Source organism: Macrobrachium rosenbergii, chromosome 41 (genome assembly GCF_040412425.1).
Source record: "Macrobrachium rosenbergii isolate ZJJX-2024 chromosome 41, ASM4041242v1, whole genome shotgun sequence".
Taxonomy (NCBI): domain Eukaryota; kingdom Metazoa; phylum Arthropoda; class Malacostraca; order Decapoda; family Palaemonidae; genus Macrobrachium; species Macrobrachium rosenbergii.
Window position 1 is genome coordinate 89291076 of NC_089781.1, and position 15790 is coordinate 89306865.

At 37.4% G+C, this 15790-nt stretch overlaps 1 protein-coding gene across 3 annotated transcripts; it reads left to right on the plus strand.

The window, feature by feature from the left end:
- Positions 1-8: 8 nt before the first annotated feature.
- Positions 9-15780, plus strand: LOC136826982 (acidic amino acid decarboxylase GADL1-like). Of its 3 annotated transcripts, XM_067084609.1 has the most exons (12): positions 429-537; positions 2263-2357; positions 4913-5072; positions 5899-6083; positions 7227-7333; positions 10229-10344; positions 10466-10717; positions 11695-11759; positions 12303-12381; positions 13443-13642; positions 14369-14513; positions 15447-15780. In XM_067084609.1, the coding sequence occupies exons 3-12, from the start codon at positions 4935-4937 to the stop codon at positions 15627-15629; spliced, it is 1470 nt and encodes a 489-aa protein (XP_066940710.1). In that variant the 5' UTR covers positions 429-537; positions 2263-2357; positions 4913-4934; the 3' UTR covers positions 15630-15780. The 3 variants fall into 3 exon arrangements, with proteins under 3 accessions (XP_066940706.1, XP_066940709.1, XP_066940710.1); XM_067084605.1 differs by lacking the exon at positions 2263-2357 and having other exon boundaries at positions 9-537; XM_067084608.1 differs by lacking the exon at positions 2263-2357 and having other exon boundaries at positions 407-541.
- The last annotated feature ends 10 nt before the right edge of the window (positions 15781-15790 follow it).

The window sequence follows — 15790 nt, forward strand, 5'->3', positions numbered from 1 at the left end:
TCCTCCCCTCAGTATACTGTTATCCTTCTTCGTATCACAACTGAGGTCTAAGTACATACAGTTTATAAAACTTTGTGTCTTTAATCCACATATCAACATCGAGAACATAAAGGAAATGTTTTTCTCGACATTGAAAACCCGTAATATAAACTAGAAGCAACTTATTTGAATAACAAACTGGTGGTTTGAATGATTGGTTGTTGAGCTTTCTCAACTTGGATTCATATATACAATACTGCACATTAAATGCTGCAGAAACATTCATCACATAATGCTGACCACCAAGAAGCTTGTTTATAACAACCAACCCAACACGAGAAGTGTTATTGACTGAAATTCAGTTAAAGTTGCTCAACTCTTCCACAATTGTTCGGAGCAGTTGATGACATTACTGTGTCCACTTGCGCTCCGCTTCCTGACTCAAGTTTAGTTGCTCACGTTTGTCTGGTGTGGAAGCATCACCTGCTTTTCGTTTATATAGTCTAGTGTTTTCTGCCGATTTCTCTTCGTTCTCCTGTTTGCCGTTTTACAGCTGCCGTGAGTATGTGATATTTATATGTATATGTTTTACGGTATTTGTTAACCAGATCATTTGCGGCGGATTTGTATTGGGCTAATTGTTCTTGCATTAGTTTTCCGCCATGTGGTTTGGATTTTCGGTATTCATGTGTATCCGTTTTTTATGTTTATAATTTGGCTGTGCAGTTTATTAAATTTTTTAGCCAAGTGATAAATATTAGGCCTACGTATTTTATGCAGTGCCATTTTTTAATTTTATCAAGGAAGTTGCATTATTTATATTATATATATACAGTATATATATTTTACACAAATGACCTATATATATATATATATATATTGTAAATTCGGTATGGAGCTACTTAAAGGCAATACGAAAAAAGCAGCTCAGGAATCTTTAACCACGGCCCGGTGGTGGTATGTCCTGTAACGTTGCCAGATGGACGGTTGTGGCTAATTTAACCTTAAAATAACTATAGAGGCTAGAGGGCTGCAATTTGGTATGTTTGATGATTGTAGGGTGGATGATCAACATGCGAATATGCAGCCCTTTAGCCGTGGTAGTTTTTAAGATCTGAGGACGGACGGACAGACAAAGCCGGCACGATAGTTTTCTTTTACAGAAAACTAAAGCTATCCAAAGATGAGCAAAGTTGGCCATTTTGGTAAATGGGACTGTTTTGTAGTGGAGCAATTTCCTAGGTTATGACAATTTTGGTAATCATTCTGTCTAATGGTCATAAATCCATACTGTTTAGCGATATATAAAAATGTACTTGGTAAGTATCTGTCTAGTTTTAGCTTAGGTGTGCAAGTGCAAAATTAAACAGTACTTGATTTTTGCATGTGAGGGTCGTCTGTTATGTGTCTGGAGCTCATAAATCAGTTTTTGGCTGGGACTCAACGTCGTGAGTATTGAAAGGAATAATTCATTGTATGTGAGCTTCGCACGTTGATATCAAGGTTAAAGGATTAATTTTTAAGTAATGCAATGGGTGTAAATCATACATTAGAACTTAAATTAAGTGAAATCTAGTGATCGCCGTTAAAATTAATACAACTCGCTTCTTATGGCAGGATTGTGTTGTAATCGGTAGACAATTTGATGTCTCCTGTCGAGCCATGTAATGTTGCGCTCTGGAATGCTGATTTCGTGTGTGAATTTCATGAGGCCATGGCTTTGATTTAATCGCCATGGGTGAAAAACTGAGGAATATTTGTTAAAATTCGAAGGTAGATGGGTAGGCCCTTGCCGGTTCGTTGAATTAGATAGGTCTAGGCCTAGTCTTGGGCCTTTACGTTGAATGTAACTCTAAACAAACCACGTGATTTGTAGAGACTTTGCCGTACTGTAGCAAATTATTATTCATATGGTATGAAATTAGACACTGTTGCGTGGTTAGAGCCATAATTCAGCGGTAAATGAAATTGACCACTTTTAACCAAAGTGGATGTATGCTGACTCACAAATTACTTTCCTACTTATATGTGAAATGGGCTATGGCTTGGAGTTTATGTAATTTTAGCGCGCCCAACCTACTGTAAATTCAGTAGGTAATGGTTGGTTTATAACAAATCCTTATGTGTAATGGGAACCATAGTGAGAAAACTATAGGCTAATCATAGGATCAGGAGTTCGGGACGATTAGGCCGTAAGACATGGCGGAAGCCTTGGGACGCCGTGTTTAGTACTAGCCCCTTGGGGATCAAGTATTATATACACCCATTTCGTCTGTTTGTCAGTTTTGATGTTACGGCTTAAGTGACTTACGGCCGAAACGACCAGGACCCGATCGATTAGACCAAGGAGAGGCGCAATTAGTCAACAAACATTCCAGGTATGGTAAGCAAACTCGTGTTATAGTTTATGGTGCCATAGGCGAGGATAGGTAAGGATATGGCATCCGAGGTAAGGTTAGGGAGAATTAGGATTAGCCGCTGTAGTTTTTATAGTTTTGTAGGTCAGCCTAGGTGGGACGCAGCCCCACAACCACCCACCCCTGTGCTAGGTAAGGTTGTCAGGATTCATCCCTATAACTGATGACTTGTATGAACTATGTATTTAAAAAAAAAATTGTTTATGCCTTTCCTTTCTGTGTATTAAGTCATTCCTGCCCCTTCCGCCCAAAAAATTCCATCAGTCCCACACAATTATTGGCTGATCAGGGTGGTTTTGTAATGCTCAAGTATTAGATGGATTTCAGTTATTTTCTGTTTTTATACGCAGCAGATGACAAATGCGCAAACAGTTCTGTTGAATTAGCTCCAGACTACATTGCTAATATTTTTTTAGCTAAGTTTGCCAGTCTGGAATTGGAGTTTTTAAAATGTATCGCACAAAGCATTCTTTATGAAAAAGGAATTCGGATTTCTTCAGAATTAGGGTAAGTTACTTACGAGGTTGGATGAATTATTAGTCAAAAAGCTCTCACGTGAGAGGCTTGACTCGAAGGTCTCCCCAATTGTTTGTGTTAATTGAGTTCCAAGTAGTTTGAGAGTTGAACCAGGAAATTTTTGATACAGGTTGGAAAGGTAAAATAAATAGCTTTCAACTATATGTAACTAATTGAAAGTTTGAAAATCATTAGCCCTGTTTACTGTTTTTGGTAAATATACTATAACATAATGACTGAATATTTTTTCGTGGTTTCAAATGCAAAGTTTTCAGATTTTTTTATGGATTTGTTGAACGCGATTCAATAAATTTTCTGATTACTTAATCAACAGGTCCTAAACATCTCCCTTGGCTTTCTGTGGCCTATAAACCGCATATAATATTCCCAAAAAATGTCTTAAAGTTTAAGATTTAAGATTAATTCAGTCTTAATTGTCTCATTTAGTGTTATCAGTTACCAGCATATAGTCAGTCTACCCTGAAAATGCTTACGTAACTTTTAGACTATATAGCTAATAGCGATGGTAGTAAGCGCTGACGCAAATGCTTAAATGCATCATGAGTCAAGTTATATATATACTTTGGACACAAAGTATTGATAGCCTTGAGTAAAAAGTTTAAAATTCAAAACTATTTTAGCGTTACTTGGTACCCATAGCAATTCTACAATAATACAGGTTTTACCTTTCTCGAAGTGTAACACCCGAATAGTTTAACAGATCTTTTTGTTTTTAACAGTAGTGTCATATCTATGGTAAATCAGATATTTGCAGATTTATTGTTCCCGATCAACTATGAAATCTTAAGCCAATTTCTGGATAAATATCAAAGCTTCAGTTGAATTAACAAAGTTGTTTTACACGTGTACTGATAAGGGTGGTGAAGATTTGTATCATTAGCAGAATTCTTGTTTATATAAGCAGGTTTCAGCCATTTAATGGTCCTTACCATGAAGTTGATAAATTTAGCCAAATACGACGAAGTTGATCAATTTAGCTAAATAATTATTTTGGTACTTGGTTTACAGCAGTGACCTGACTAAAGTGTTTATTCTTAAATCACTTTAGTATTGTTTCCATTGTACTGCAATAGGATTGTTCCTTAATTTCACAGTCGATACGGTTTCATTCTTGTGATGTGCTTCAGAGCCAAGATCCAATTACGTGTGTTTCTAACAATCGGTTTTTTTATATTCTTTTCAGGGTTAGGTTTGGTCTTTTTCAGTTTCATGTTAGGACATAATAGAGTTCGTCGTCAAGGTCATCAATTATTTTAAGTAGTTTAAAATTTGCGAGTGAAACTGGTATCGGCACAGTGAGTGTTCGTGTATCGTGGTTGAAGTTATACTACAAAACAAACTATTGTTTTACCTTGATGGTGAAAAATTTGTGACCAAACAGGTGTTCCATATCCACGGAATTGTGAAAGAGAACTTGCCCCAATCAAGAAAAATTTGTCATCTGTGGGAACTTGAAAAGTACAATCTTACCATGACTGTTTAAAACAATATTATTATTGTTTAAAACAGTATTATTAGCGGAAATACAATGTAGGTATAAGGTTATTAGACCAGTTACGGAACAGATTATAGTTTCTGTCGTTAAACATTTTTTTAAATTGTCTTTAAGAGGAAAAATAACTAACCAGATTATAGTTTCTGTCGTTATGGTTTCAGACATTTTTTTTAGCAATTGTCTTGTAATGCCCAGAGGAAAAATAACTGTTTTACACTATTTAACTGTTCGTTAAGAATGCTATAAAAATATCCTGATTTTCAAAGTCTAATAGCCAAATTAAATTGAAACTGGAACAAACTTACTTTAGTTATTATGAAAGTGAAGGTTAGAATCTTTTAATAAAGAGGTTAGATTAAGATATAGGCCTCAGTAGCCTCCATACCAATATCATAAGGCTTCAGATGTTAGGCCTAGAACAGTTTTGTAAGAAAACTCCAGGCCATGTATTAACTTCAAATGTATGAAAAAATCATCTTAACAGGTAGCAATAACATCCTGATAAAATGGAGTGCGATGACACCACCGAAAGCAGTTGCAAACTGTTGAAGAAAGTGTTGGATTTGGTTCAGGAGGAACACTTGGTTGCAGACGCCGATAGAAGCAAGAAGGTCGTCGAATTCAAACATCCTCGAGAACTACAGGTATGGATCGGCGAGATTTTATCAAAAGTGAACATTTTAATTAAATTTTAGTATGTTGGTTCCTGGCATCTTCTGCCACTACCCCGCAAGGGGGTAGTGTGTCAATGCACCTTATGCGGTGTGCTTGTAGGCTTTACTCAAGGTTCTTTGCAGCGTGCCTTCGGCCCCTAGCTGCAACCCCTTTCGTACATTTTACTGTACCTCCTTTCATATTCTTTCTTCCATCTTACTTTCCACCCTCTCCTAACAATTGATTCATACTGCAACTGCGAGGTTTTCCTTCTGTTACACCTTTCAAACCTATTTCTGTCGGTTTCCGTTTCTGCGTTGAATGACCTCATAGGTCCCAGTGCTTGGCCTTAGGCCTGAATTCTGTATTCAGTTAAATTCAATCTTGTGCCAATTTTGCAAGCTTAGATGCTTTGATTTTAGTGGTGAATGCTACTTACCTCTCCAGATCTTGTAACAATAGGAGTTTAAAAGTGTGATGAACGTGCTCAATGTTGCTTCAGCTTTGACTTGACAGTTTGCAGAGTGACATGGTAAGCTGGAATGTTATCTCCCCTGCTGTTAACTGCCGCCTGCCTCTCTCTCTCTCTCTCTCTCTCTCTCTCTCTCTCTCTCTCTCTCTCTCTCTCTCTCTCTCTCTGTCTTGTGTGTGTGTATTTCAAATTATTGAACTGGACTTTGTGTACTATTTTGAAGAATCTTACTGTGGAACTCATGAACGCATGATGTTCATACACTAAGCCATTTTGATTTAATAAAGGTAATCAAATATTGACACATCGATTGGAAGCGCAAATGATTTAATCTTCTTTCATAGCCTTTGCTGGCGCTGAACATTGGCCAAGAAGGAAAGTCGGAGGAGGAAGTAAAGAAGATTTTGGAGGATGTGGTAAAGTACAGCGTCAGAACCGGCCATCCTCACTTCTACAATCAGTTGTATGCAGGAATTGATGAAATTGGTCTTGCCGGCGCCTGGCTATCTACTGCCCTGAACACCAACCAGTAAGTAATATCGATGGACGTTTTATATATATAATCGGGACTATATGGAAATACTAATATATTGACAGAAGTAGGGCCTAGTATTTTTCCTGAACGAGTTTAGGTCGTTATGTGCAGATTGAGAGAGAGCTGTCGATCAAGTTCCTAATGGCTTAAGATATTCCTCCAGTAAGTCTCTGATTTAGCAGAGTTTACCGCAAAGTTAGTCGCTAAAGTTTATAGAGAAATTAAACTTGTAAAATGATCGATTGTCGATCGCACGACCACATGGAAAATAAGACATTTGGAATTCATGAAATCGCGTTGTATAACACGAAGACTCGTGTAGAAAGGTTTATATCACACACATTCTTGGCTTAAGCGGTAAAGCATGCACTTTATAAGTTTTCTTCAAATGTCTAGAGGTAAGTAGGGAAGGGTTGTGTCCATCTGTTTCTGTACTGTGTACACGGTTGTTCCAGGAGAATGGGTTGTGGTACAATGCTGTCCTGTATCAGTCCCTGGAGATTTTTTATCCAGTAAAACTAAGGCTGATTTTTGTTTTATTAATCCAGGACATTACCCTAAGTAAGTATAGCTTAGTTTTACCAGACCACTGAGCTGATTAACAGCTCTCCTAGGGCTGGCCCGAAGGATTAGACTTATTTTACGTGGCTAAGAACCAATTGGTTACTTAGCAACTGGACCTACAGCTTATTGTGGAATCCGAACCACATTATAGCGAGAAATGAATTTCTATCACCAGAAATAAATTCCTCTAACTCTTCATCAGCCGGCGGCGGGAATCGAACTCCGGCCCATCGAATGACGGTCCGAAGCTCAACCTACTCGGCCAACAAAGGGCTCAGACCCTATTCATGGAACATGCTCACAGGGGCCATTGATTTGTAATTCAAGCATCTAAAGAGTATGGTGTACATTAACCTAGTATTGTTATGACTTTAATATTGATATACAATAATACTAATAGTGTTTCCATTAGACTTTATATTTTTCCAAGCTTTAGTTTTTCTACTTGTATGTAGGTTGGTAGAAAAATCTTGCAGACTGAGTTGGAATAATGGCGAACTCCCGTCTTGATGTTTTCTGTAATTGTATGAATTCAGTTAAGGTCTAATAGCAACGATTTCAACTTTCTTCCAGGTATACTTTCGAAGTGGCTTCTGTGTTTTCACTGGTTGAGCATCACGTCATTTCAACCTTGGTGAAGCTCTTTGGGTTGAAAGATGGAGATGGAATTTTCTCTCCTGGTAAGTTTTTTTTTTTTTTTTTTCCCAGCTGGCCTTACGCCATCACAGGCTCATGATCTCGGACAACCCGTAATTTAGTTTAGCCTCTTAACTAGCTCAGTGTGTAATGATCGTAAGCTTATAAAGTTTTATCATTTAAGATGTGTATGGAATGTACTGAAGAAGACGCAGCCTACCGGTTACTTTAAGAAGAAAGGTCCGTTAATACGGTTTCGGTTGCCTTATTTCAGTTTTTTATCTTTTGAATGGTCCTTGTTTTTTTACATTGATTCGTTCCTTAAAAATCAATTAATGCATTTTTGAATTAACGCATTTATGCTGAGAGAGAGAGGAGGAGAGAGAATTTTGTTAAGCGGACCAGCAGCATTGCTACTTGGACGTCTTAAATTTTAAAATAATCCACAGAAACAGAGCCAGTCTCTCTCTCTCTCTCTCTCTCTCTCTCTCTCTCTCTCTCTCTCTCTCTCTCTCTCGATTTGGCTTTGGATTTACTCTTCTTATGGGCTGCTGAAGAGCAAAGCCTATCTGAATCTAGGTAGGATTTACTCAGTCAATACTTTTATTACGGTAGCCTTTTTGTAACTGTGTGTGTGTGTGTGTGTGTGGGCGGGGGGTATAAATGACAATTGCAGATTTCACGTTTGTCATCGTCCTGGTTTGGTTCAATCCTATGTATGTGTATACAATATTTTAATAACACAAGTTCAGATTTGGAAGTTCAGATTTGGAAACTAAGTTTGTGGGAGTTTGATTTATGTACAGCGCAACACAAACTCATATCTTACAGCTTTGTCAAAATGTTTAGTAAAGTGAATATACACAACCCGACTTCTGCTGATGTAAGAGCACACACACACACACACACACACACACACACACACACACACACACACACACACACACACACACACACACACACACACACACACACACACGGCAGCCCTTAGAAAATGCAAGTAAATAGTTTATAAGAGAAAACTAGCCTCCAGAAGTATGAGGGAGACTTTAATATCACATTTTCTTCGCTCCATTCGGTCACGGTTCGTATTTGGACAATAGGGTTAGTAGCCTACGTAGAACGATTGCCAGTGACTCATCTGATGAAGTATTCCAATCACAAATGGCGTAAAATAAAAGTTTGGCGTATTCTAAAACCTCGAGCCATGTTCTTGGTCAATAGAAATAAATTTTTACATGTTCGCGAAACGTAAGCTAGGTCTACAGGTCTACTCTTCATTTTGAAATTTATAGAGTTGCGGGGTTCTGCGGTAGACAGCGGAGTTATGAAATAATTATTTCTTAAGGATAATTTGGCCACGGCTGCCACCCAGAGTTGGAGGTTATTATTGCTCTCAAGATTAATAATGAGCTGGTATTTTTATAATCAAAACTTACAAGGCTATTAAAGTGGTAATTGCAACGCCCGTAACAAAGGCAGCATGGTAACCTGTATAAATGTGGTTACTCGAAGCGACAAGCCTGAATTTTTTAACTAGAGTTTGAATTGGGTAAGGCGACTGTGTTTTTTTTGTTAGCTGGTAATGTTAGAGAAGGAACTCGTGGTTTAGGTGGGGATGTATCTTTGCTTAGCTGTGTTTGAGGATCATTGACACCCAATCACTGTTGGTCTAGAGGCAAGCAAAGGCGAAGCAGGTGTTCGAATGATTCGTAGTAAGCAAGCACAGTGACGGGCCCGTATCATGGCTTGCATATCGGCGAACTAATTTGAGTTTCGATTAGAAACTGCGCATGAGTCTTATATATCACTGAATTTCGTTTCTTAATTGGGTCTCAAAAACGAGAACCGTAATATTAGTGGGGTTCGTTCAGTTTTCTTCAAATAACTGAATAAATCTCGAGGGAATAAAACTAGGTTTTGTTATATCTACTGAAGCTCAATATCTCTCGTGACTAAAGAAAGCTGATCAATGAGAAAGGCAAACACTTTCTCCCCCCCTGCCAAAATCCACTCAGCCGACCGATCAGTTTGAACGCTGCACTTAGGTTAGGTAGCCTAAGTAAAGATATTTTAAACAGTACTGTCTTCTTCAAAATTGGGTTTTTTCTCGAAATAATTTTATATTACTTCTCTTGCCTTCAGAGCGTATTTCCAAATTTTCTTGGCGTTATTCACGATTAATTTTTCCCACCCAGAATTATCTCGTTAGGCGATCGTGTAAACCTGGAACGTAGGTTATCAAAGCTCTGGTAATTTATGTATGGAGAAAATTATTTTATTTTCGTCTAGTGTCTCGTTTGTAATTAGAATGCCCTTCCTTTTTGAGTATTAGCGAATGTGGGAGCAGAGTAGGTTTGTTTTTTGTGGTTCACTTTTCAGTTTTTGTTTATATTGGCAGGAACTCTTCCAATGGGTTTAAGTTTTGAATTTTTTTTTTTTTTGTTAGGCCTTGGTATTATTCTTATGGCAAATTTTGGTTTTATCCTGGATGTGAGGTAATTTTCAGGAGACTTGTCTATGAAAAGTATTAATATCTTGTGCAATTTTGGAAAGACCGGATCATAATGAAATATACTGAACCGACTGAGTTCATTATTTGTCCAGATAAGAAGTGTAATTGCTCCTTATGTGGGATACACAGTGACATCGAAGTTTTACTAATGTGTCATGGCTCTAGTGTCATGTTGTATGGATGTGTGTTCGCAAACTATGAAACCAGACAATGGTTAAAAGTACCGAAAGTACGTAGTTGTTAATCAGTTTGCAAAAACCATAGTTTTTTCGAATGTCAAAAATTACTAAGTCTGTGGATTAAATTAAGGCTGCTAGTACTTTTTATAAAGGTTCTTATCTCCTTTTAATCAGTAAGTAGGTCTGATTGAGAGATGCTTGTGACAGAATATAGCCTGATTTCTTATTTTTCTCCTTTTCTCCAGGAGGCAGTATGAACAATATGTATGGAATGCAATTAGCCAAGTACCGCCACTTCAAAGATGGTAAGACTGAGGGCATTTTCGGCAGGAAACCCATGGTTGCACTAACGTCAGACCAGGTAAGAAATTCTTAACTGGCATCTTTTCCTCTGAATAGTCAGATAAATGTGTGCTATTCAGATAAATGTGTGAAATTTTGAGCTTTGTGACGTATTCAACTCCAGTGCAATTTATTTTCAGAGCCATTACTCGATCAAGAAAGCCGCCAATTGGATGGGCATCGGAATAAACAACGTCGTAATTGTAGCCACAGACCGGTTCGGCAGAATGATTCCACAGGCTCTGAAACAGGCCATCAATGTTTCGAAGGAAAACGGCAAGGAACCATTTTTCGTCAATGCCACTGCTGGTACAACGGTCTTTGGTTCCTTTGATCCCATAAAAGAAATAGCTGATATCTGCGAAAAGGAGAAGCTTTGGTTGCATGTGGATGTAAGTCAGTAGAGATTTCTCTACGCAAAATTTCAGTCCATTTGAATATTAGAATACTCAGTTTAATAGCCAAGCGCTAGGACCTAGTGTTCATTCAGCACAAAGGGAAATTGAGAGGGCAGAAGGTTTTAAAGGTTTAACAGGATGAAAACCTCACATTTGCAGGATGAAACAGTTGTTAGGAGGGAGGAAAGCGAGACGGAAGAAAGACACGAACGGAGATACAGTAAAGAAATCAAAGGGGTTGCAGCTAGGGGCCGAAGGGACGTTGCAGGGAACATTGAATAATGCCTCAATGCACTGCTTGAGCAGCAGTGACGGCACTAAACCCTATGGGGCTTGTTTAGACGAGGACAGTGCAAGAGTGACATTACTGCTTTTTATGGAACTTTTGAAGTTTAAGATGGATAAGCTGGGATATATCAAGTTGAATGGTTGGGGATTTCATAAAGGGGAATATGGAGTCAGGCTGACTCATTGGTTGAGAATTGTGCGCGTCCCTTTCTTCAGTCACGTTTTGATTGACTAAACAGTAGTACGGTAATTCATTTACTTTAGAGTAAATAGTTTCGTGCTATTATCAGATATCTTAGGGTCTCTTGTTTTCATTTGTTTGGAGTTGGTGTCAAAACCATTCAATCCATCTTTAATTTTTATATCACTACAAAGATTGTTATTAATAATCTCAAAAGTGACAGTAGTTATGCATTAGGTGGAATTACATGCTTTAATAACCATAGATGCGAAGGTGAAGAGGCACCAGTTATCACTAACTGATAAGATATCAAAGCTTTAAGTTCTCGAACTGGCATTTAAAACTTACAAAAAACAACGCCAGTGAACTTGGTATATTACCAGTAAAGTCTGAGTATTTTTGAAAGTAAGTTCTAGGTAATTTTCAAGACGAATCTTTTGAAACTTAATATTGCAAAGATTTCTTACCAATTTTAAATTTTTCAATTTCTTGCTTAACCCAGGCTTGCTGGGGAGGAACTGCCATTCTGTCAAAGAAACACAAGCATAACTTGGCTGGTATTGAAAGGTAGGTGATTCAAATTTAGTTTGTAGTTTATAGTTGACTATGCTTTTTCATCATAGCAGTGATGTGTCAGTTATTTTAAACCGTTGAGTTAACCCATTTTGAGGATAGGTAAATAAATGCTGATGGAGTTTTGTCATTCAGTACTTGAAATTTAAGACTTCTAAAGTTGTCCCTTTTGATTTATGATTAACTTGGCTGCTGAAAAGCTAGAGATTGAAGGCTGCCATAAAATATATACAAAACCATTATATGACCAGAAATCTACAGAAATTAAAGAAATTCACATAATTTCCAGAGACATTCGTTGTTTTGGACACCATAAAAGTTGTAATCGGAGTGATTTTTCCAAGGTCCTGGAAACTTTAGAGTTAATTAAATAAAAAAAATGGCTTTTTTTAGTAGTGGAACTGCATCTTATAGATTTTAGTTGTTCCTACCTTTGGCCTTTAAATAGGAGCTAAATCTCTATGTAAAGACCTTCAGGTTTGTATTTTAGCAAAAATACAAATTACTTGAAAAAAAATGGCTATTTTCTCTCATCAGAGCAGACTCTATATCGTGGAATCCTCACAAGATGCTGGGAGCTCCTCTCCAGTGTTCAGCTTTAATTGTGAAACACAAGGTACATTGGCTTCTTTTATTGTAAATTTGTTTCAATGGTAAGCGAGATGGTAGTGTTCTGTTTCATTTAGTTATTCGTATTCCATCAAGAATGACTTAGGTAACTGCAGTACAGACATGAACAGCCAAATCAAGAAACGGCTGATTGCCAACGTCATATACCGGAACTATTAAATTGTTTCATTTAGTTATTCGTATTCCATCAAGAATGATTAGGTAACTGCGGTACGGACATGAACAGCCAAATCTATTAGATTGCCAAAATAACTATTAAATTGTCAGGTCATTGAAACTTGCCGTTTCTCAATAGTGGCTTCCAAAGCTAAAAATGAAATGTTTTATTCATCCTTCTTGCAGTGGGGATCTTGAGAAAGAATACTAGTAAAATAAAGCTGCAGGTTATATCCACAGCTGAATAAAACTGACAAGGGCAGGCTGCAAAGCGTTCTGGACTGGGCAAAAGCGATGCCCGGAACTGGCGTAATCACACTTGCTGTTTATTCAATTAAGTAATGTGCACGTTTTAAACCCTACTTCGTTAATTTAAAAGAAAAAGCATCTTGAATTTTTTTCTTCTAGCAGCTAATGGCAATGAAGGATGGTAGTACTCAATCGGCCGAGATTGAGAATGTAAATATCATAAGCAAATGAAGTAAGATAACAATGTTCATATTCTGTACTGAAATATGATAATACATGCAACATACTGTAACTGGATACAGCAAACAAAAACTTTTGTATAAATCATTATTATTATAGATATAGTTGTACCGTTTGACTTTTGCGAATGATTACTTTTCTGCAAAACGTTTAGCAGCCTGGCCGTTGTCAGTTTTCAAGAGCTTTTTGGTTTTTGGAATTACGGAAAAGAGATCGTAAACCAATACAACTAGTCCACGTGTGTATATCCTGCCTGCAACTATTAAAAATTTTATTTATCAAAAAAGTGTTTTGATGTTGAAGGAATGATTTTAGTTAAATTTAATTTGCTATTATATTTTCAAAAGTAGCTTAAGATTTAAATCAGTAGTAGTTCGTTAATTTCTCTAAAAAAATCTGCAGGGTCTACTCCACGAATGCAATTCTGCCAGTGCCACTTACCTGTTCCAGCAAGACAAATTTTATGACGTGAGCTTTGACACTGGGGACAAGAGCTTTCAGTGTGGAAGGAAAGTAGATGCCTTCAAGTTCTACATGTTTTTGACTACCCACGGCCTGAAGGAACTGGAGAGAAGGGTCGACGCTGCTTTCAGTGCTTCTTTGTAAGTTCCTAGTCCTTAAACACTATCATTTCTTCAGTTAAGATTGGGTCTGTATGTAGGTTTTAACACCAAGTATAATATCAGAAAAGAATGTTGAAATACGGAAACTAATAAATTAATCTTTTTAAGGTGAATTAGTGACCTGAAAGGAAATACATTAAAGTAATTATTATTTAATTTGGTGCAGTTTCAAGTAATGCCCTCTATTCAATTCATGTCTATGACTTAGGCTGAAGTAAACAGCCGCCATTGTAATTTGTCAATACTACACAGTACAAGTAGTAATAATATGACTTTCTTCATCAGGTTTTAGTAGTAATGTAATCGTGCTACTTGTTATATATACAGCGAATAAACCCCGTAGGGGATAGTGCTGTCAATGCACCTCTTGCAGTGCACTGGAGGCATTACTAAGGATCTTGGCAGTGTCCCTTTAGCCCCTAGCTGCGACCCTTTTCGTTCCTATTACTGTACCTCCATTCATAATCTTGCTTCTAACTTTCCACCCTCTCCTAACAATTGACTTATAGTGCAACTGCGAGGTTTTCCTCCTGTTACACCTTTTAAACCTTTCTATTGTGAATTTCAGTCCCAGCGCTTGGCCTTTGGCCTAAACTCTGCATTTTATTCTATTCTATTCTCTACAGGAAATAAAGTAACAAATATGCTTGCTAGCTCATTGAAAGTATTTTGAAAGTTTTTAACATAGCTGAATGAATTTTCCAGATATTTGAACAAGAAACTGAAGAGCAGAGAGGGCTTCCGGCCTGTTTTGGAAGAACCACAGTGTACAAATGTCTGCTTTTGGTATATTCCTCCAAGATTAAGAAAGGAAACTGAGAGCCCAGAGTGGTGGGATGAGATTGCAAAGGTGAATATCATTAGTTGTGATTTTTTTTTCCCCCAAAATTCTTTCGGCGGACAATCCACCAAAGTCTATGATGGTATATTTTAAGTGGTTGTTCTTTGAGTGAGAAGGTATCAGATTTTTTTTCTTTACTGGACACTATGACAAATACTGGAAGTGCAGTTCTACCTAATCCATTCCTTAGACGTTCAATCTTATTTAATCCTCTATTCAGTAGAAATACTCTACCCTTCCGTACATTCAACTCTCATGTATTTCAACATTCAGTGTATTCACAATTCACACTGTGATTAGTTCCTGAAGCCCTCTTACTTCATTACTTCTTGGTCAGTAAAAATTTTCTGTTTTGCATGTAGCAGTGACTTGCCCCTTTGAAGAATTGGCTGTCCATTATGCCACATCCCTCGTTTGAATGTTTCGCTACCTTTGGAATGGCAGATAGATGTTAAATCCTGTGAACAGATGATTTGCACAAATATCAGGGGTACTTTGTATATACTAAACCATCACAATGATGAAAAAGTTATTAAAGCTTCTTGTAAGGTGTAGAATTTGCCTCATTTTTTATGCAGGGAGTGTAATTTACCACAGTGTGTTAAGGCAGAAACTTCTGGAAATTGAAGTGTTTTTGGGAAGGAAAGAAAGGTGACCATAGGCAAATAGTGGCACTTATTACATTGAATTAACGAAAGGGAGAAGCTGTTTAGGTATCTTGTTCACCTTATAATAAAGCCAAATCACAAACTTAATTTTGATATGATTTCAACATGAGTAACCTGATTCCCCTAACTGTGGTAGCTTTTGTTTGGGTACTAGACCACCAGATTTTCTTTTAGGAAATTCCCCCTGCACTAATGTATAAATAACTTGGAACGGGCTGCTATTTGTAGCCTCTCCTCCTTTCTAAAACTGAAAAGTTCGTTTTAACCTTCACAGATTGCTCCACAACTGAAAGAACGGATGATCACTAAAGGAGTCATGATGGTTGGCTACCAACCAATCCCGATAAAAAATCTCTGCAATTTCATTCGCATGGTGAATTGTTGCTATCCCACTGCCACAGAAGAGGACATGGATTTTGTATTAAACACTATCGATACATTGGGCAAAGACTTGTAATAATCGGCGGTGAGAGAACTCTACTCTAGCAGCTGAAATTATGAAGCTGAGCTTTAGTTTATAAGTATTATGCTCACCTTCGTTTGATATTTAATGTTTTATCGTTGAGTTTTTTCGTATTTTTAGGTTTTAATAAATTTATTCTGCAGTATAGGCTTTTT

Excerpts from the sequence above, each read along its gene's own strand:
- LOC136826982 (XM_067084605.1), top strand. The coding sequence starts at position 4,935 with ATGGAGTGCGATGACACCACCGAAAGCAGTTGCAAACTGTTGAAGAAA. Across the intron at positions 7,334-10,228 it reads AGATGGAATTTTCTCTCCTG|GAGGCAGTATGAACAATATG; the intron begins GTAAGTTTTTTT and ends CCTTTTCTCCAG. Across the intron at positions 10,718-11,694 it reads AGCTTTGGTTGCATGTGGAT|GCTTGCTGGGGAGGAACTGC; the intron begins GTAAGTCAGTAG and ends TGCTTAACCCAG.